Here is a 23,793-nt window from a genome sequence, read left to right on the forward strand (position 1 = left end):
AGGACAAACATAAACTAGATTTAAAGAATTTTGTCTGAGAACTGTATTACGAAATTATTACAGTTAAGAGAGACCTGGCAATGGGAGTTTTACATGTATCTTGTATTCTGGATATACATATTCTTTGATCTTGTAACTCTGTTGCATTCTATTTAAATATACACATTGTATGTGATTTATTCAGAGGAAATAGCATGCAATGTGATCTATTCTAAATGGACATCCTTAAGATGTCCACATTTCAGATATTGCTTTTATTTCACATTTGAAGTCATGTACACATGCCATGCATGTGCCATATGATTAAGGGAGCCAGAAATATGGATGCAATTGAATGCATATTAAACTGGGATTTTCATCATCACCAAAGATACTTAACTGTACAAAATAAAATTGCACTAACAGGTTTTAGTTTACTGTACTCTTTTACCTGATTTAAATACAGTTTTGGTAAATCACGCTTGAATTTGTGGGGGTTTAATAAAATTTCTGAAATGTATTTGGTACATCAGAATTAACTTACCTTATGGCTCCATTTGTAAAATTGTATTTGCTGTATATAATATATTTTTCGTTTAATAAAAAAATGAAAATTAAAAAAACTTTGTACTAGTATTTTAATTGTTTGGTGATAAAGATGAAAAATCTGATTTTTAAGAAACAGAAGATGACATCTATTTCTGTTTTCACCAAAGTATGGATCAAAGCAGGTTCAAGGAATCAGTACAATAAACCGTATATACTTAAGAAAGCAAAACCCACGAATACTTGTAAGAGAGTTGTTCTTTCCATTCAAACGATTGCATATAAAAAGGACATTCCACTTCAAATGTCCTCTGGCTGAGAGAATTAAAAATTCTCACTTTCAAAGTGAGAATGACAAAAGGCTGCATAAATGAAAGAAACACGTGGCTGTTCCCTTTACACAAGTTCAGAGGGTCAAAGCAAAGTTAATCCCTTAAAACAAAGTATTACAACAGGTCTCATATCTGTAATACTCTCAGGTTAAAACCGCATAAAATAGCTCTAACCATAAATGGCGCTATGACGCAATACTTAATATAATGCAATATGAATTGTATTTTCCGAACTCTCAGTTGTATACGTTTAAAGTGTTTAATATGCTTTACTTACACTTATGACATCCTTAAACGAAACATATTGTTACTTTTGTGGTATGTATGAATTAAATTCTATTTTACCAGTACATTTTTGAGTAGGTTCTCAGTATTATTGTTTTATTTTTCTTTTTGGCCATCTGCTCCTGGCAATCTAATGCTAATGAACAGCAAACCTATTTTTTTTTAAAACTGTGGCATTTCAAAGCCTGGCACCTTTGTGCTGACCTCGGGTTACTTCTCAATGGTCTTTGATATTGCAATGTCCCTGTCTTTGATAAACATGAAAATCCACATAAATGACATGTTTAGGAAACAAGGATTACCTTTTCTTTCTAGAAGCTACTGAACACGTTTGGGGATATATTGTTCTTTTTCTGGGGTTTCTTTAAGAAAAAGAACATTTACTCTGCATGTCTTCTTCATAAGACAATATCAGATGTCTTTTCTGAAGATCAAATGTTTCAAGAGACAGCAGTCTATTTGTTGAAGGAAGTCCCGGTGTACACAACCCCTTTTAAATGTTTATTTCTGTAGAAAACAAGTCCATCCTATCTGTGACACTTTGTGACAGGAGGACAGTACTTTTCCCATCAGAGTCATTGTAGGGCGCCTAGGTCAGGCAGAGTTCACTCAAAAGGCATTTACAGATCAGAGGGTATACCTGACTACTTTTACTCCTTATCATTTGCATCTCTTAGTCTCATATTTATGTTCATATATAAAAATATAACGATAGACAACTAGACATTCAGAAAAAATAACTTATGTTTAGTTATCTTATTAGTTGATAACAATGTCAATTAAAGGGATGTGAGACGAGCAATTATTTGTACAGCATTATTTAGAATATTTGTATGCTGAATGCTTTTTTGAAAAAAAACAACAAACTAAAATGGGGACGGATGAGATGCTATTATTCCTTTTAAACCACCCTTATGTAAATCAGACTATATAGAAAGCTAGTTGGACTGTGGTACTGTGTGTGTATATATATATATATATATATATATATATATATATATATATATATATATATACATATATGTATATTGAAAAACAGAAAACATATCATATCAGTTTGGGCAATTCATCTTTCAAATTAAACCTCCTGTATGTGAAGAGAAAAAATATTTATGCTAAATTACTTAAATTATATGAACATTGGATACTTTACATCTCTTATATTAAAATACATTAGCATCGCACTACTCCAAGTCCAAAAAAATTTGGAAATTAGAATATAGAACAGCAAATCAAAAACCTAACTCAACCTAAACAATGATCATGAAACATATTTCTCAATAAATACATAACAAAAGCATTGTAATGATAAGCTTTGTTTTTGTTTTAAGGGTTAAGTTTACCATGAAATTAATGACATATTTTTATTTGCCCTATAAATTCTTGGCTTTAAGGCAAAAATACCTGAGCTTAGCTATCATGCCTATGTGCTGTATTACCAAATAGATCTTTCATCCTTAACACCGATGCTGAACCCAAGATAACATTCTGAGAAGAAATGTGACAACAGAAGAATTGGCTAAATAAACAAAAAAGAAAAAAAAGGAAAAAAAGCTTAAAGCTATGTTAACACATAAAAATTATTTACAATTTAACATCCAAAAAGCTGTATCAGGGTAAGGAGAAGTCCTTACTCTTCGCAATAACATAGTGCATATTACTATAGTAAGCTTTTAAAGTTGAGAATTAATGGTTACATCATAATCAAATGTATACATTTAATTTACAAACCTATAGTTACCTCTTAACCTGCAGTTAATTTTATTATGTACAATTAGTGACTTTTTATGATAGAATTGGGTGTCATTTCCTTTATATATTGTTGTTGTGACTGCTGAATATGCCAAGCATTTAATACAATTACAATTTTCAGCATTTTTTAATGTTATATTAGCCTGTGACGTCTTTATAAGCAGGGCCTGGCACTGGGCAGCATGACTTTGTGCTATGCTCTTACACTTTTGCATTGCATGAGTGGCAACAAAAAGTTATTGGGCTATTGGGCACTGACCAACCAGGCACTTACAGTTGCCATATGGCCAGTCTAAGCCTGATCCTAAATGACATCCAATATATTTCATTGGTGAACTTTCTATATATTATGTTTTACATGCACAGTGTACTCTTACTTACATGTCAACAAGCATTTAAAGAATGCATTTTATTACCTTATTTGCTTTTGTTGTTCAGATCAATGTTTGTTTTAGATCGATATTATATTGGGGTTACCCTAAAGACAGAAGATAAAAAATGAAAACAATTAAATAACATTACATATGTGTTTTACATGAATAAAATGTGGTTAATTCTATAAAGCCTCACATCAACAATGATACCCTATGCTTGAATCAGTTTTTAGCGCATTTATGAGCTGAGACCAAATAATGTCAAACTTTTCATCTCTTTTCTAAAACTTATTTAAATTTAAAGCATGAAAGAGCATTGAAGAAATTAAAAAAAACCATTGTAAATGATATCCAGTATTTCCTTAAGGATTAAACATTAATATATTAATTAACTGTAATCAAGCTTTTGCGAGAAATGCATTTAAAACATTGCATGCATTTATACATAGGTTTCATGTCTACATTAGTCAAATAATTTAATGTGTTAGGCATAATTAAAACGATTGGCATGGTTGGTTATTTTTTCTTTAATGTGTAGCTGGAAACAGCTGATTTTTCATGGAATATCTTCATAGGTCTACAGAGGTCCTTTATCAGCAACCAACACTCCTATGTTCCAATGGCACATTGAGTTCGCTAATCCAAATTTATGTTTAAAAGGATAACTGATCATTAGAAAACCCCTTTGCAATTATTTTAGCACAGCTAGAAATTCCATTGTTTTCCATGCACGTGTATTATGATGCAAATCTTAGATATGATTCACTTGTTTTGTTTGCACGTGAACTTGTGTTTGCTCATACACATTCTTTGCTGGTTCCTTGAATTTAAGAAAACTGACTGTGGCAATAGAACATAAAGAAGCAAATGTCTTGGGATGAAAGGTCATTGTTGCAATGTGTATAAGTGTGGGTGTAACAAAGTAAAAGTGATGTAACTAGTGGCATGTGAGACACAATACTACAAGGCTAAATGTCAGTGTTGTGTAGGTGGAAACGTGACATTGATGAGGTGAGTGGAACTAATATGGACATCATGAATCAATGTTGGAAGATTAGAGAAAAAAAACCCAATTTTGATAGGGATTTTCTTAAAAAATAATGCATCATATTTTTGTTAACAGTCTATAACTGAACAAATATTTGAATATGTGATTTTATCAGTATTAAAATAATGGCATTTAATAACATGTAATTGTTTATAGAAAGAGTTTATACCTGGACAGTGTTTGTACAGGGTCATTCATGGACAACTGTTGCATTCTTAGCAAATATTTTAAAGAAGCTGGTTATGATATTATGATGCTAGGTTTGTAATGTGGGTGAAGTAGAGTTTTTATTACATGTAGTGGAATTGAGGGACCAAAGAAAGTCAGTAACCTTTTACTTTGCTACCTGTGGCAAAGAAACTGTTGATGAATGGAGATGTGGATTTGGGGCTAACTTTGTATTTGTAGGGAAGTATGTATTAAGCTTCTCTGTCCTATTGTATTAATTATGTGCTTGGAGTGGAGAACAAATTGATGAATATGTCTTTTTGCTATAAGTTAGGTGGGATATTTGTTTCCTAGGGAAACATGAAAATATGGGATATAAGGAAGGTGTTGGGAAAGGCAGTGTGTTTTAACAGGATTACTTACAATTTTAGGAACCCTTATTTAAAGCTATGTTCCTGTTACGTTATGTAGTAGATAGGCAGTTCTGAAGCACTTTTGGTGATACTGGGTCATGTTTCCTTAAAGCAGTTATGGGACAAAGTAGTAGATGTTCGTCAATCAGCAGGCACATTTCTTGGTTTCAATAGAGATTGTCTCACAGATTGAACATTTCTCCAAAGCTACTGTCTATATATGGCACACGGGAGATTATGTATATCAAAAAATACTCTGGTGCAAAGTGATAAATGAGCTATCTCATCTGGGTTCTTTTTCTTTTAAAGACCGTCAGGAAATCCAGGCGAAATCTAAGAAGTGTTGAACTTCTCTTCTTGTGGATGAAGGAAGCCACTGGGTGATGGCTGTGATCTTCTGGTTGTCCATTTAAAGTCATTGTGGAGTCAAGGTGAAGCCCATGAAGTCAACTGTAGTTACTTCAAACTTACATTTTTCAAGTTTGGCATACAGGCCTTGCTCCCATAAGCAACCAAGGACAAGTGCATATGTACATAATGGTGTTCTAGAGAGGGGGAAAACAACAGGAGGTCATTGAGACAGATAACCACAAACACATCAAGGTAATCACTGAAAACATCATTCAGGTAATGTTGGAATGTAGCCGGGGCATTAGAGTAGGGCTGAAACAACGAATCGATAAAATCGATAATAATCGATAACGGAAAACGTTGTCGACGATTTCCGTTATCGATTAATCGAGTGATCGATTCGTTGTTGGCTCCTTTTACTTACCTCCGCGAGCGTTCCCCGCTTCCGCTACACGCTCTGCACTCTCCGCCTTCTTTTAGTTGCGTGACGGATGTGACGCGTTCCGGAGGTAAGTATTCTTCATGTCTGTGCGAACCGCTCTGTGCGAGTGGCTCCATTCGCACAGAGCGATTCGCGGGGGTGGGGGTGGGGTTTCAGGGGATGCAGGGCAGAGTGGGGGTGGGGGGGCAGGCCAGGGTAGGAGACTGAGTGCAGGGCAGAGTGGGGGTGGGGATGCAGGGCAGGGTGTGAGTGTGGGGGCAGGGCAGGAGACTGGGTGCAGGGCAGAGTGGGGGTGGGGGTGCAGGGCAGGGTGTGAGTGTGGGTGCAGGGCAGAGTGGGTGCAGGGTGTGAGTGTGGGGGCAGGGTGTGAGTGTGGGGGCAGGGCAGAATGTGGGGGCAGGGCTGGGTGCAGGGCAGAGTTGGAGACTGGGTGCAGGGGCACAGTGCAAAGTGCTGGGTGCAAAGTGCCAGGGCTGGGTGCAAAGTGCTGGGTGCAAAGTGCTGGGTGCAAAGTGCCAGGGCTGGGTGCAAAGTGCCAGGGCTGGGTGCAAAGTGCCAGGGCTGGGTGCAAAGTTCTGGGTGCAAAGTGCCAGGGCTGGGTGCAAAGTTCTGGGTGCAAAGTGCCAGGGCTGGGTGCAAAGTGCTGGGTGCAAAGTGCCAGGGCTGGGGCAAAGTGCTGAGTGCTGGGTGCAAAGTGCCGGGTGCAAAGTGCTGGGTGCAAAGTGCCAGGGGTGGGGCAAAGTGCTGGGTGCAAAGTGCCAGGGCTGGGTGCAAAGTGCTGGGTGCAAAGTGCTGAGTGCTGGGTGCAAAGTGCTGGGTGCAAAGTGCCAGGGCTGGGGCAAAGTTTCTTGAACAGTAATAGTCCACCTCTTTTCAGAATGTTTGGGGTTATTTTGTTTCATAAATATTGTGTTTGGGTTTTTGTACTTTGAAAATATTGTTTTTTTATTACATCATAACAAAATAAGAATGTTAATGTAAATTTTAAGTTGTTTTTTAACATCCAGTTCATTAAATTATTTTAAATAAACTAAAAATTTGCATATTGTTTTTTTTTATCCGATTAATCGATTAATCGAAAAAATTATCGGCCAACTAATCGATTATTAAAATAATCGTTAGTTGCAGCCCTACATTAGAGTCCAAAGAGCATGACAGTATACTTGTAATGCCTGTACCAATAACAAATAGCTGTTTTTTCACTTGTCCCACTTTTTGACCCTCATGGGATTGTAGGCACCTCTGAGATCAATCTTAGAGTAAAGATATGCAGAACTGAGAAGATCCAACAACTCAGCATGCGGCGCAAGGGCTAAGTCAATGAAGGATATGCTGGCTCCTGAATCAATCATGACCATAGTGGTGATGGTTTCATCAGTCCACTGGATCCTAAGGAAAATAAGTAAATAAAACATGACCACAATTAGGATATGTTGTTTTTTTCAGTTATTTATTTTATTCTTTAATGTGCCAAAAGATCAATACAAATGGTGACATGTAAGCTAAATTGTAAGTTAATTGTAAGTTAAATTCAAAGAAATTATATTGTAAACAAATGGTTTAATTTAAAGCCTCTACAAAGTTTGAAACAGTAGGGATCCGGAGATGCAGTAATTAAGGACTGCTTTTCATTGCAAAATTCCATGTTTGCAAGTAATTTGCCTCTCGATGCATCCTACAAAGTGTCCCATGAGAAATAAATAATGCTTTTATTAATAATTTAGTATACTGACTAAGGTGTACTTAAACATTCAACAGCCAGATGTATTGTAAGTATTGACATATTGTACACTATACTTAGATTACATTTCAATATAGACATTATAACGTGCCATGCATCTTTGGTAATCCTTGGCTTCCCCATGTCAACTATCTGTATAGAACTGATCAAATCCAGTGGTATGGTCATACAATTACTCTATACACGTCTCCATTGATTCACAATGGAGCAGACCCTAGCCTCAGAACCTGGTCAAACACCACTCATTAAAAAGGGTGACACCATTGGACATAGCACCAAATATACAACTAAGCGTACTGATGATTACTTGCGAAGACCCTAGTTAGATTTAGAGTAGTCTGACTCTACAACAAAACCACGAGAGTACAGCACCAACAAACATACATACGATCAAAGCTCATAACAATGTACCTTGGTTTGACAGCACCATGAGAGAAATTAAGAGAACAAGCCATAAAGGTGGCACAGGACACATAATACAGAGGATAAAGACGTTCTTACCAATCATCTCAATGAATATCAGTTAAAGATAAAAATCTTCATTTTTGCCACGCAATAGACCAAGGCCACTGTTTCAAACAGTAGGAAGGCTCTGCAAACCAGCATGCATTTATATGCTCAAGAACTTTTTGCTAAGTCTAAGAATTTACGATCCTTCTCACAGACTTCACAGATTTCTTCTATACAGGCCTCTATCACAGCAGGCCAACCAGTTACACATCAGAACCACTACAGTGGAATGGCAGATTCCTCCAGTTTATGGTCTACTTATGGATATAGAGGAAGTTAAAAGAATCCGCCAAATGTTGAGCCCCATTATGTATTACTTAGACCCTGCCCCAACTTGTTTTATATCTGCATGTATTGAAACACTCACTTCAGCCCTCACAAAAAATAGTGTTCCCTTCCCGGATCCTCTAAAAGGAGCAGTGGTAAAACCTCTAAAGAAACCTTCATTGGACCTAGACTCCATGACAAATTATAGACCAGTATCCAACCTTTCACTTCTGTGGAAAATCATTTAAAGAAGTAGTGTCAAATCTGGAGGCCCATCTATCAAGTTATAACATCTTTGATCATTTCTAGTTAGGTTTCAGATGCCATCACAGCATAGAAATAGTTCTAGTTAGAGTGCTAAATGAGAACCTTATGGCAAAAGACAAAGTGATTATTTCATCCTAATCCTCCTGGATCTCTCAGCTGCATTTAACAACATTGACCATGGGATTTTTTTAGAGCACTTATAGCGCATCTGTGGTCTAGGAGGCAAAGTTTTTAATTGGTTCTTTCCTAACTGGTAGATCACAGAGAGTAATATCTGGATCATGCTCATCGACACCAACAGAATTAGACTGCATAATTCCACAATCTTCCATCTAGTCTCTCATGCTATTTGCAATATACTTGCTACCAGGGGAGAGGAATAAGAATATTTCATGATCACCAAACTGACCTTAAGGCTCTGAACTCAAAAGTTCAACAGCGGTACAAAATTGCGAGTTATGATTAATTCCATGGACGATATGGCAACATTAATCCACGCATTTGTGTTTTCTCTGCATTACTGTAATGCACTTTACTTGGGCTTCCCAGAATAAAAAATTAAATTCCATCTCACTCTCTTCAGTCAACAGATCTTTCCCGTCAGTGCCCGTAATAAAGACAAACTTAGGTTCCCGAGCATTTAGCCATGCTGCCCCTAAATTCTGGAACTCATGCTCAATCAGAGAGTCTCACAAGGAGAAATGTGCCATACAAAATTGCAATAATAATACAATAAAAAACAATACAAGCCATTTACTAAGTGGTATGACCCCTAGTAGAGGTTAATACCATGAAGGAATTTAAACATGCATGAGAGCCGGACCGGATTGGCGATGATGGGCAGCTGGGCATATGCTACTGCTGGCAGGGACTGCATTCCAAAATCTACAGCAAGGATTGGTTAAGGTTTGAGTCTTTACATTAGGCAGCCTAGATGAGAATAATCATTCTTATCCGCTCTCAAGTTATATCTTTGTATTCTAATTCCAATTTCATAAATCCGGCATGAAATAAAAATAAAACTCTTATTAAGTTCACAATGGATGACAACGAAACTAGAAATAACAAATTAGTTTACTATTTTCATTGTATACAATTTCTTTTTCATTTATGGATTTAATATACATTATATTTTGACAATACATGAAATAAACCTTTAAGGAGTTACATATATGATGTAGCTTGTATTTACTAGTGACCCTCTTGTTTTTGTGTCATTTACAGCCATGTTCTGTATCGATAAAAACAATACTGTCAGTTTAACCAGTCCATAAAATTCAATCATGATAAAACAAACTTTAAATGTGATGGATTATAAGAGGTGAAATGCCTTGACATTTGATATGTCTTCTGCTAAATCTATTCCTGAAGATGTAAAAGATCAACCTTTGTGCCATAAATCACATTACATTGCTGCACATCAGATAACAGCTCACTTTATGGTCTACCTGAATGTATGGCTCAAGAGAAGAAGGTCAAGACCAACATTAAAACAAAACACAACAACATCTATGTTTCAATGATTGCCTGTATGCCTGCAGCTATAATGATCTGGGTCTGGTTAGGTTTAAACAATATTACAAATTGCAAATTAAAAAAGTAAAGAAATATCTTAATGTAATTTTCACCAGAAAAAAGTTAACTCACATCCCTTACAAAAAAACCAGCTTCGAGCAGACACTGCCCCTGGAAGATGTCTTTATTAGTTCACCCCAGCCTTCAGAGAGCTTTGCCAGCCTCGGTGTTCATTGTCATCCTGTTGGTCGGTTGTTGGTGAGGTGGGCTGCTTCATACCTGTCAGCTTTTGGGGTTGAATATTACTCTAGTTCCAAAAAAATGCAGGTAAAGGGTGTGTAAAGAGTGTGCAACAAAACATGCGTTTCACCTGTATGCAGGCTTCATCCAGGCCCTGGATATTCAACATATGCCCGTTTTATATACAGTCCTATGCTACTGCCTTGGTGAAATTACTTTAATTATTTCCATTCTAACTGGGTATTTTGAGTGTGTTCACTTATGTGCAATGTTACATTTTGTGTGTCTTTTTTACATGCAGTTTTAATGCTTGCTTTATTGTAGTATCGGACACTTTTGTGTCTGTACAAACATCGTGACAGAACATCTTTTAGAGCACACGGAGTTTGCCAGATATATTTAAGAACCACTGTTTTCTAAGATAAAATAAAAGTGTATTGCAGATACAAAGCGAATTACAGATACATAAACATACCTGGGAACTCTCTGGGTTTGACCAGGAGATCTCCGGGTGAAGCACCACTTCACCAGTTCTCCAGGACAAGACCCGAATCCTCTGGGTCGCGGGAGTAGGGTCTTGACACGCCCACTCCCCTCCCATTTTCCTTTTAAATGGGGATGTTTCCCGCTGACATCAGGGGGACTGCCCAACGAGGTCCGCAGGACCGCCCACCAACATCATCGGGACCGTCCGCTCACATCAGTGGGCAGTCCAGCCACATCCCGCAAGGGAAGGCTCCGGGTAGCCGGAGCTCAAAATTTCCCAGGTATGTACATAAATGCACAAACACATACCCACTAACACTTTACAGATACAAGCAACGCTGTTTATATTATTTTTTCTAGAATCTAGATTTGTGCATCTGGATTCATACAAATTTTATTTTTTATTAAAATTTGCCAATTTCTTGGGTTCTTACAAAAAAGAATGGCAAAATCTCTGAAATTCCATTAAGATCGTTCATTCGTTTTCTATGTTTTGCCACCATCAACCCCTTCAATCCCAGGGGTTTTTGGTACCTCAAGTCCCACAGCATTTTTGCGCTATGTTGGTTCAGCGATTATTCTCTTTTCCTGTGAATAGTGTACCCATGTAAAGTATATATTGTTTTTTCAAGAAGAGATAGAGCGTTCCTTTGATACCATAGTTGGATGATTAGCTGAAAATTTAGAAAACACTATTTTTTTTTTAATTTTCCCTCTGAATCCTCACAAAATTAGATAAAGTGATGGAAAATCCCCTCCAAGTTTATCAATTCAGGTGTCCTGATTTCAGAAATACCTAATTTATATACCGTATTTGCTCGATTATAAGACGACCCCGATTATAAGACGACCCCTCAAATTTTGGATCTTATTGGGAAAAAAAAGAAAAGGCCTGAATATAAGACAACCCTAATGGGAAAAAAATCAAAACCACTGTTTTTGTGTTTTTTTCTTTTTTCTTTCTCACCTGTCAGTGGGAATAGCAGATCTATATGTCCCATCAACATGTCCCATCAACTTGTCCCATGCTCCTCAGTCACGCTTAAAGGGGTCTGGGAATCATGGGAAATGTAGTTCACTAGGTTGTGCCCCTAATTGAACCAGCTATGCAAATCATTCCTACCTGACAGTCTATGCTCCTCTTCACAAATTGTGAACAGGAGCACAGACTGTCAGGTAGGACTGATTTGCATAGAATCATAGGCACAAAACGTAAAAAACGAAGCTGGGTCAGGTGAGAACAGCGCGACCCACGTGACCCGCGCATCTGTTATGGTCACAGCTTCCGATTCGGCCGCATCGGAGGATGCTGAAGCCGCGGATTACGGAGGCGGCGGCTGCTGCCGCGGATTACGGTGGCGGAGGCGGCGGCCGCCGCGGATACGGAGTCGGCGGCTCCCGCGAATACAGAAACGGCGACGGCTGCCGCGAATACAGAAGCGGCGGCGGCTGCCGTGAATACAGAAGCGGCGGCGGCGGCGGCAGCTGCCGCGAATACAGAAGCGGCGGCGGTGGCTGCAGCTGATACGGCGGCGGCGGCTGCCGATGGAATTGTGAGGTATCGTGGGGGATGATCTGAGGCCTGATTACAAGACGACCTCGATTATAAGACGAGGTCGGTTTTTCAGAAGTTTTTTTCTGGAAAAAACCTCGTCTTATAATCGAGCAAATACGGTAATTTATATAGATTTTCCATACTTCCCCAGCACTTATCTGAGTCATAACTACCATGAGCCGTATGTAGCAGCAGCAGTAGTACTGAACATCCACGCTCTAGTAGTACTAAATTCAGAATAATCATTCTTATCTAAATTCAGAAAGTGAGGAAAGAGAGGGAAGGTCTTCTCTTGCAGCAGGAGAGGACATTACTCCGCCTTGTGCCCAACTGGAAAATAATATTGTCATCGGCCATGTTGTGATAACCTGGATTTACATTATGAGACAGATTTGGAGGAACCACCCCCCCCCGATGTAATTTCAGAATAAAAAAATGCCTCCACATTTTGCATGAACCGAGTAGTCGGAAAGTGAAAACCTGAAAACAAATGTAGAAAAAGTAAACAAAAATTTCATCAGAATCGATTTTGCTTGCCATGCACAAGTCTACAATAGTCTTATAATAGTATGCATTGGACATTGTAGAAAGATGATATTTGACAAATAGTGAATGGGTCAAAATCTCTTAAATACAGAGCAATATGTAAGAGGAGGCATAGGAGGTAAGAGAGGCAAAATGAACTACATCATGATCAGAGGTTCTATAAGATACAGAGAATGATCATACATAATGTATAAAAGGTGGCAGAGGATTGGTGAACCTTGAAGGTAGCAAGAAACATTTTGAAGGTGTTTTTAAAGGGTACTTAATCAATGGAAGAAAAGTGTATACACATGTCCTATTTAACTAATAACTAACTACACTTACTGTTAAGAGATCAATTAGGACTATAATCATGTAGATAGAACTCGCAGTACCTAAGATGACTGAATTTGTGAACTAAGTGCACATGGTTCACCAAGATGCAGGTCTTACCTCAACCACTTCACGCTACATGAACTCAAGCTTGACATACTTTGCTTCCAGACCAGTCCCTTACCCCTTTATTAGCACAGCTGAACACAAATGCATATTTTGCCCTTGTTTTCATTAAAAGGTATACATTTTATATTTCTCTGAACTCTCTGATATGCTAAGGAAATATATGTTATGTTTTTCAAAAGTTTAAACCCGTAAAGACAACACAGGAACTCCTACTATGCCTTTCCAGTTTATATGGCTAGAGCCTACCAGTACCTGCTACCGTTTGGACATTCAATTTACAAGAAATTATGTTTCTAATGCTGAACTGAGTAACAGTCTGCAGAATCTGTAAGTCAATTTTTTATGTTATATATTACTTGTTATGTCCTGTCTACCCATTGTACAGCACTATGGAATTTGTTGTATAAAACAAATAAATAATAATAATAATAATAGGTGGAAGAGCATCTTTTATTAATATATATATATGCAGAAACATACCCAGCACCACCAATAGCAAAAATACATAGACATATAGACATATTGGGGGTCTATTCACCAAATTGCTTCCATACGAATTAAGATGCTAAGTAGCAGGCAGGGGCTGTTAATCAAATGCCATTGATTAATTGATCATCAGCAAGTGTGACTATCTCTATAAAAGTCGAAGTTTAAGCAGTTTGCTGGTCTGGAGCATTCAGGAGTGTTAACACGATGCCAAGGATGAAAGACATCAGCAATGATTTTAGAGAAGCAATGGTTGCTACCCACCAATCAGGGAAGGGTTATAAGGCCATTTCCAAAGAATTCAACATTACATCTGAAGAAACTACAAGACTTCTGGACCAATGTCCTTTGGACAGACAAGACCAAAGCAGAGATGTTTGGCTATAATGCACAGCGTCACATTTGGCGAAAACCAAACACAGCATATCAGCACAAACATCTCATACCAACTGTCAAGCGTGGTGGCGGAGAGATGATGATTTGGGCTTGTTTTGCACTCATAGGACCAGGGAACCTTGCAGACAGGGCCGGCCCGACAATGGAGCCGAGTGGGGCAACCGCTCCAGGCGGCACTTTTGCCGCCCCAAGCCCTTTTTAAAAAATTTTTTTTTAAAGCCGAGAAGAGAGAGAGAGAGACAGGGCGCCGAGTGGTTTTATCTTACCAAGTTGTCAGTACCCGCTCGGCGCCCCTCTCTCTCCTCTGCGAGCCATCTAGCTCGGTCTCGGTGCCGGCTTGACATAATTTCCGGCACTCAGCATTACAAGCCGGCACCGAGACCGAGCAGGGAGACTCACCGCAGGACTGCTGAAAGGTAAGTACGGGGGGGGGGAGAGAGAAAGGGTAAATAATGGGGGGGGCGGCAGGGAGAGAAAGGGTAGATAATGGGGGGGGGCGGCAGGGAGAGGAAGGGTAGATAATGGGGGGTGGCATTTTGTCTTGGGCCGGCCCTGCTTGCCCTGAGTTTACCATCATCTCCTCTTTATATCAAAGTATTTCAAAGTCAAATGTGAGGACATCTGTCCAACAGCTAAAACTTGCCTGAAATTGGGTCATGCAACAGGACAATGATCCCAACCACACCAGCAAATCTACAAAAGAAGAAAAAAAGACAAAAAGAGAAGAAAAAGAAAAGAATCAAAGTCCAGACCTCAACCTAAAATGTTGTGGTGGTATCTTAGGAGAGCAGTGCCCAGTTTAATGAACTGAAGCAATGTTGTGGGCCAAAATTCCTCCACAATGATGATAAAGGTGGTTCTACAAGCTATTGAATCATAAGGAGTACTTCGTGTTCAACACTTGGCTTCTCCATTTTGGCTTTATTTTTGTTGAATAAATCATGGCACAGTATTTCATGAAGTGCTAGGAACAGATGATTGTCAGATGTTCTGATATGTAAAACCACAGAATTCAAAGTGGGTGTACTGTCTTTTTCACATGACTATATATATATATATATATATTTATATATACAGTATATACCTTGTTTTTAATGCATACCTGCATTTCATCTATTAAAAACAAAAAGCAAAGAAAACCATTCTAAAATTGCAAATACCCTAGTGCCAATATACCAAGGTGTTTTACATTAATATTGAGGGCACCATTAACATATTTTTCTTATGAAGTGCCTTTTTGAAGCAATAGTGGATGTGGAAGATTTATTTTATGTTTCTAGATGTCAATTTCTGCTTTTTTACATGGTTTTGCCTTTGTTAATCAGATTTATTCCACATGCTTTAACCTTGCTTCGACTCCTCATGAAAAATGCATGAAAAGCAAACATAGCATAAATAAGCGAAATAAGCTTGGTGATGCACTTGGAGGAGGCTTGACAAACAGTAATTCATGGGTTCCTTGGCACTGGAATGTAATGCTTAATGCACTGCACCTTTAATAGAAAAAATATACAAGGGAAGAATTCAATGTCTGATAAGAGTGTAAAATATTTAGCTTGTTATGTTTGTAACTTCATGTTAACAGTAACATTAAGGTTGAAAAGAGAAGCCTATCAAAATAACCTTAAGATCACCCTGCTTTGGTTGCTGTTGATTTAACCCCTTGATGACAATTGCTGGTCCGGGCACGTCACGGAAATTCAAGTCGATAACGACAAATGACGTGCCAGGACCGGCACATCATTAAACGGGTGCAGAAAGCGATCTATTTTCGCTTTCTGCACCGAAACGGCGTTGCTGTAATGCCTCGACCTCGAGGCATTCAGCAACGCCATTATCGGCACAAAGGGGCCATCTCTGGCCCCTCCCCGGGGCGTCAACATCCACGCCCGTTTTAAAAGCGTTTAATGGTGCGTTTAAATGGTGTCGCTGGAATGCCTCGATCAGGAGGCATCCAGCGACACCAAACACTTACCTGGGGATGGACTGTGACCGCTCCGGAGAGCGGTCACAGCCGCAGCTGCCGGTGATCTTCGCCATCAGCAAGATGGCGGCGGCCCGGGAAAAAAAATAATAAAGATGAAAAGGTTCGCTAGACGGTCTCCTGACCCTCTAGAGAACTCTGGCTCCACTTGCAGGTTGAATATAGGTACTGCATTCAACCATGCAAGTCAATGGAGCTCAGCTTTCTAATCACAGTGTTAAAAAAAAAAAAAAAGGCAAAAAAAATATATATATATATAAAAAAATATATAAAAAATATATTTTTGTGAGCAAGTCCTAAAATTAGCATATTAGCTTAAAACAATTCTCGCATGGAAAGAGTTAAAATAATGGCATATTAAATGCCCATGGGGTGTCTACTTTTAAAAAATGTATGATTTGATGGGGTAAATTCAATTGGCCGGGTTCAACAAGGTCCCAATTAACACGAGGGGAAGGATGGCCACACATCTAATTTCCAATTAGAAAAATGCACACGTACCAAATGTGGCCTTTTAGTTCCCCCCAAAAATGACAAACCCATGCATGTGGGGTATCACTGTACTCTGATGTTGCTGAACACATATTGGGGTGTGTGTGACAGCGGCATATACCAGGAGCTGTAAATTCATACATAAAGTAGGTGTGTGTGGGAAAAATATACACACAAAAATACTACTGCAAACTTTGAAAAAATGCTGGTGGTAAAATGTGTGCATGCAAAGAGTTAAAATACCAGCATTTAAAATACCCTGGGGTGTCTAGTTTTCAAAAATATATGGTTTTGTTGGGCACACTGAAATGGCCCGGCTCAAAGATGTACCAAATAGGGCATGGGCAGTGGATCCCCAAATGCCAAAGTTCAACATTGAAAAATGCGCATGTCCCAAATGTGGCCCTTTTGCCCCCAGGCAAAATCATTCATGTGAGGTATTGCTGTACTCAGGAGATGTTGCTGAACACATATTGGGGTGTTTTGTGATAGTGACATATACGAGAACTTTTTAATTCATACCTGAAGTAAAATGTGTGTGACAAAACAAATGCAAAAAAATTACTACCACAAAGTTTGACAAAGACTGGTGGTAGATATGGTGCATGGAAAGAGTTAAAATACTAGCATTTGAAATACCCTGGGGTGTCTAGTTTTCAAAAATATATAGCTTTATTGGGCACACTGAAATGGCCCGGCTCAAAGATGTACCAAATAGGGCATGGGCAGTGGATCCCCAAATGCCAAAGTTCAACATTGAAAAATGTGCATGCCCCAAATGTGGCCCTTTTGCCCCCAAACAGCCAGGCAAAATCATTCATGTGAGGTATCGCTGTACTCAGGAGATGTTGCTAAACACATATTGGGGTGTTTTATGATAGTCACATATGCCAGAACCTGTTTATTTATACCTAAAGTAAAATGTGTGTGAAAAAACAAATGCAAAAAAATTACTACCATAAAGTTTGACAAAGGCTGATGGCAGAATAAGTGCTTGGAAAGGGTTAAAATACCAGCATTTGGAATACCCTGGGCTGTCTAGTTTTCAAAAATATATGATTTGATGGGGTAAATTGCATTGGCCGGCGTCAAAGATACCCGAAATGGCACATGGAGGGAAGAATTACCAGATTTGGAAAAAATGGCTTTGAAATAGCAAAACGCTACCTGTACTTATTGCTCCATAACGTGCAGAAAAAAGCAAAAAAACATAAAAACATTGGGTATTTCTAAACTCAGGACAAATAGTAGAATCTATTTAGCAGGTTTTTTTATTACCTTTTATAGATGAGTAAAAGATTTTTCAACTAAAAGTTAGAAAGTAATTTTTTTCTAAATTTTTCACCATATTTTATACTTTTTTTAATAGTAAATAATATGATACAATCAAAACAATGTCATCTAAAGAAAGCCCTTCTTGTCCTGAAAAAGCAATATCTAATGTGTGTGGGTTCAGTAAACGGGAAAGAAGAAAATTACAGCTAAACACGAGCAGCGCAGAAATGTTAAAACGGCCATTGTCACAAAGGGTACAAAAAGTAAAATCAGCCTTTGTCACGAAGGGGTTAAAGACATATTTATAAAATCTGATACTGCATTGTGACTCCATGGCAATTTGATGTTTCCACAGATCAACAGTCAATCTTTGCTCAAATTAATTTTGTAACTCTGGATTATATAGCCATTTGTTTATGAAATGTACTGGGTGAAGTATTCTGTAAACATGTAGCTTAGTTTCAATTGTTGTAGAGGATCATGGTTGCAAGAAGCAACTTTAAGACCACCTTATATTTAGCCTTAGCTTTTATATAGCACCTGGAGTGTGTATCTATGATACCCACTATGTGAGAATAAATTGCCTCCTGTCTTCAGTAGATATCTTTGGTGTGCACTTTTACTTTTGTATATAATGATTTTGGTTTGGTTTGGATGCAACGAGGTATGGACTGAAATGTTTTTGAAATTGTGTGCAATATTACATAGGTATTGCAGTCTAGTAATATAATACATATAAAATAATGAGGAAGGGAACTACCTGGCACACCATGCAACCACTGGTCAACTGTGCCACAAATTTACCCAATCTGCTGCTCCAATTACAGATTGGCATACCTGGGAACCCTGAGTGTCAGGGTTTTTATCCTAATCTCAGGTTCTGAAGGGGAAGATTGTTAGGGTCACATAGTCTCTGAGTTGACGCTTTTCTAGTGTACACTGCTGATATCACAAATGACTTCCAATTGGTGCTTTTGCTGCTAAAATGCAGGTGACTCAATTAAGTGTATCTATAAATAATGACAAGTCAAGGTTTCCATGAGGACTGATATTAGAGCCATTTGAGTAACACGTTTGGTGGGCTGTTAAAGGCTTAATATTTCTTGAGTCTCACAGTCAGCTTATTTAGAGGGTTTCAAGGTATGCAGATCAGGTGCTGCGTGTGCGGCCAAAGGCTGGATATTTCCGGCTGTTCACATTTTTATGCTTAGGTAAGCGAATATCCAGCTGTTGGCTGCACTTATGTCATCAGGCAGCCTCTGGTCTTAAAGTGCTAGGGCCACCTTGTCATTGCCAGTCCAGCCCTGAACATACCAACCCATTTTAAGAATTTAAGCTGAAAAAGACAAAAGTCCACCAAGTCCAACCAATCCATAAGCTTATGTAAAATGTTTATAAGTGATCTCAAGTAAAATAACTTCAGTTCACAGGAATACAGATTTAGCAACGTAAGGTTTATGATTAGGATATATCTAGAGACATTCAATTAGGAGCATTACGTTGTCTTATTCAGCACTCAGACAACTGAATTATATTGGCTAAGAACTGCTGCTTCAGAGATCCACATCTTTTAGATATTATAAGTGGACTAATGCTATCTAATAAAGTTGAGAGCATAGGCAAATAGTTTTAAAGATGATCCTTTTTTAATATAATGGCAGTATGTATAAAAGAGATTTGTGAGGAGATGACCACATATTTTGTGTGCTTAAGGTAAGCAAAAATCTCTTAACTGCAGCAAGCAAAATACAATTTTGCTGCTATGGGCAGGTCTATAAACAATCCTGCGCTGAATTATAAAAGTGCAAAGTTAACGTGGCTTGCACACATTCTAATACTTACAGGCATATATCAGATATATTCCTATGCTGCAGAGGTGAGATCTAATATGATCAATATAACTGTATGTAGGTGTACTTATTTGGTCTATACAATTCCAACTATCTATTGAATACCCAGCATATGCAAATGAGATAGTTCATCTCACACAGTTGACAAGAAATTAAAAAGTACCTTGTATCCTTATCTGTATTATCTCTTTGCCTAGCATTCTTCAAGTGACTAATTTCAATTTATACTATTGCTGTTTATAAATAATCACTATTTCTACTTTTCCACATCACTGTACAGTGGGTAAACAGTCGATGACAAAAACTTGTTCAAACAAGCTTACAATATATAAAAGGGTAAGAATAATATTGTGACCTTTGGTCAAGCAAGACCAGATTTAGACAGGAACCACAGAAAGAAGGAATCTCATTATGCCGCATAGGCCTGGATGGTAGATTTAGTAAACATGAGTATGGAAAGCAGCAACAGAGGTGGTATCAAAATGTTTAAGCTGTAGAAAATATCTCACAAAGTTACACCTCTTTAATGTCTTTTTATTGGGTTTAGAGTATTTTGTTATGTTTCTTTTTTTTGTTATTTTGTATTTTTTTTTTGTATTTTGTTGTTTTGTTATGTGTTCCTCTGCTTTCTGCAAATGTCTGCACACCACTTACCCCTCAAAAAAATCAGGCTTACACCTATACACACACTTTGTGTGGTGTTATATTCTAGTGCCTACACACTTAATGCTTGTGCCAATGCCAGGCTGTTTGGATAAGGTCTTCCCGTTTTCAGCAGCCATTCTCATTTTACAGTCTGTAAGGGCAACAGTGACATCAAACAATCACTACTCTGAGTGGCATTGGCAGCACTGAAGCCTTTTCCATGGTGGTTAGCTGTGTCTCGCAGATCCCACGCTACAATGGCCAGTCTTGAGTCCACCTGTCAGGTTTTCTGGAACCAAGTACCTGTTTTGTATCCAGACATATGGACTCCTGTACAAACCTTGGACCTGTGTAGCCTCTTCTAAAAATGATTATTTTCCACCACCTATTATGGAGATGGTTTAAAATAGCCTAAAACTGACTGTTGAAAGAGTCAGAACACTTTGCCATCTCTCTGTTTCCATGCATACATTATCTGTTACACATGGCTGTGCAAAAGGAGGGGATGGCAAGTGACAAACAATGTGTGTTTCAAAGACACCTGCGGGTTCCAACTATGCTTTATACCCCGGGACCAGTCTGGTGCTGGTTTTCTGATACTCAATGAATAGTAAGGACTGTAGGAGGCACTCCACATCATTACAACGGACATGCTAATGCAAACAAAAATAATCTTGGATTTTGAATACCTCTCAGCACTGTTGGGAGCGTTCAGGACCCTTCTGGGCTACAGTTACATAAAGGATTTGAACACATTACTACATCTTGTTTCACTTATATGGAAAACTCTGCCTAGAAGCGAAGAAGTCACTTGTGGGAAGACATCTAAAGACAATATTGCACATGTAGGAAAATGTTACATTTTATTGTAAAATGTTAAATAATGGTCATATCTTATGGATTTAACCTTTGGATGTTTTCTTTAACGGTAAGGACAGAGTCATTTTTGGGGGTCACTAACGACTCTTTTGATGCTGCAAAACTGGAAGTGAAATATTGGCATGGGGTTTAGTAGGAATACATTTCTTGACTCAGTAAAGCCTAGAAATATTAACAATGGATTTATTAAGTATAAGGAAACTGCCAGAAATGTTCTAAATACACATTTTGAAGTGGTACGTAAAGCCTACAAATGTCTAGAAAACTAGCTGACTCTAAATCCTCTTAAAGTATGAACTCTTAAAGGCTATAACTGAAATAAAAAAGGATAGTTTGTGGGAGCTTATGTTTTTTTCTACATTAAAAGGCGAAGCGATAGCCATCAAATTATATAATTACTAATTTCTCTTTAAATGGAGCAATAGGTTACATGTTTGTAGTAAAATAAACACAGGAACATCATACACATCCAAAAACATACAGTTAGAGGCATGTGGAGACTATAACGTTTTTTTGATGAATAATCACCCATACATTGAAGTAAATAGAAATTGCCCAAAACAATGATGGCGGCTGCGGAGTCTATCCTCCTTATGACGTTTCACCGTAACTACTGTTTAGCGTGTTAAAAACTAATCAAATTTGATTTAATGAGTAGTATAACTGTTTTCTGTAAACAGTTGAACGCCGTAAACGCTGCCTCATAAACCCAACACGCCTTAATATGTAATTGTAAACTGACTGCCGTTGCCCCGGATACCGGCAGAAATACTACCGGGGAAAGCTGTCACCTGGATACGAACTTCCTGTTATTGTGACCTTAACCTTCCATGTGGATTGTGCGGAGCAATGTCTCTCGTTACCGATGCCTTTGTGTCCCAGATAGCAGGTAACCCGGGTCGCGACTATGCCTGTCTCTGTCGTTGGCTGCTGGCCGGCTCCGTGCTGTGAAAACACCCCAAAGCAAACGAGTGCACTTTTCGTAAAGCATTTCCCACCAAATGTATTTATTTCTAGCACCAGATTAAACACGCTTTTGGAAATATTGCGCTGTTTTCTTTTTTTAAAATAGTTCTAGTATTTTGGGTAAGATATTGTATTTAGGGTACTGAATAATAGCCATTTGTATGTGTTACAGCTCTTGTGTTTTTAGCTTAGTCTACAGTGGTAAACGATAGAATGGCTCAGTCTCAATCACCCAGTGGGATTTATGAACGTTTATAGAGGGACAGACTTCTTAAGCATTGCTGTAAAGAATCAGTGTGGTGTTTGAGAAGGGGAAGTCACCTAAAATACAATGAGTGATGACAAGTGGCAGCCTGCTGGGTCTGGAGATAGAAATTTGTTAGAACAAAAAAAAAAAATCAGGTTTTTGTTAATTCTAAAATATATTACTGTATACAGTGCTGTATTTCATGATAGAGAAGAAAACATATTTTCTAGGGGATCTCACCTTTTAAAAGGCCACTAATTCTGAAGCAAAGTTAGACATCAACTCTTGGCCAATGAATTAAATGTTGTGCTCAAACTCTCTGTTCTCAGTGATTTAGCAATGCATACCGCTGTCACGTTTAGCACCAGAAATCCCTGTTTATAAATGAGTCCCATTGAGATTGTAATGCTTCATCACTGCAATTTACGTTTTAGTTTTTTTGGCTACAAGCAAAATTGAAAAATTTCTGTGATAGGCAAAGTTGGCAATCCTGCTATCAGGAATGATCGTTATAATCATACCTGGGAACTTTTTAGCTCCGGCTACCCGGAGCCTTCCCTTGTGGGATGCGGCTGGGATTGCCCACTGATGTCGGTGGGCGGTCCCTCTGACGTCATGGGAAACCCCCCCCATTTAAAGGGGGAATGGGGCCCACGACCCGGAGGATTCGGGTGTTGACCGGAAAACTGGTGCTTCACCTGGAGGGTCAAACCTGGAGAGTGCCCAAGTGTGCTTATAACGCATGGGTTAACACAAGTCAGATATAAATAATATATGAATGTGAATTCTGTTTCTATATTATTGCGTTTCTGTCACATCTCTGTTCTGGAATTTATTCACTATGGAGTTTGTAGGTTTATCACTGATTTCAGCACGGCCAAGCCTTTCAAGATTCCTCCGCAGGAATGAGTGAGCTGGTCCTGCAGAATGGATGGATCAATGGGTGACTGATGAAATCACACATTTTACTGGGAAACTCGCTTTGCCTTTCATTGTGATTAAGGAAGTCAGTGATATGAAACGGCAACTGCTCTGGCACATTTATCTGCAAACTCATGCCTTAGTGAATAAACCCCAGTGTATCTTTTAGAAACTGACTTTCACTGGTATGACCCAAGTCAGCGGCATGAAGAAATGGAGCTGTCATTGGCCATCATGCAGGGAACCATCCCAAAGTACAGTCTCGATGAATGATAGAGCTGTCTTACTGGAGATTTGACATCTCTGTTTCTGCCCGTGTCGCTAAATATGTATTAGTTTGTAATTAATTGGCGTTAATATTACTGGATTTCAGCCGGGACACAAAACCACCGGT

The 23,793-nt window shown here is 38.5% G+C and overlaps 1 protein-coding gene across 1 annotated transcript in view; it reads left to right on the forward strand.

Annotated features, from left to right (window-relative positions):
• The first annotated feature begins 22,114 nt into the window (after positions 1-22,114).
• LOC149285990 (metaxin-2-like) overlaps positions 22,115-23,793 on the forward strand; it is a 30,852-nt gene continuing 29,173 nt past the window's right edge. Inside the window, exon 1 of the mRNA XM_089494680.1 lies at positions 22,115-22,154. Within this exon, the coding sequence (XP_089350806.1) occupies positions 22,115-22,154 (40 nt within the window). The remainder of the gene's footprint in view (positions 22,155-23,793) is intronic.

Source organism: Sceloporus occidentalis, unplaced genomic scaffold (genome assembly GCF_023333645.1).
Source record: "Sceloporus occidentalis isolate IW3139 unplaced genomic scaffold, rSceOcc1.0.p SCAF_74, whole genome shotgun sequence".
NCBI classification, from domain to species: Eukaryota; Metazoa; Chordata; class Lepidosauria; order Squamata; family Phrynosomatidae; genus Sceloporus; species Sceloporus occidentalis.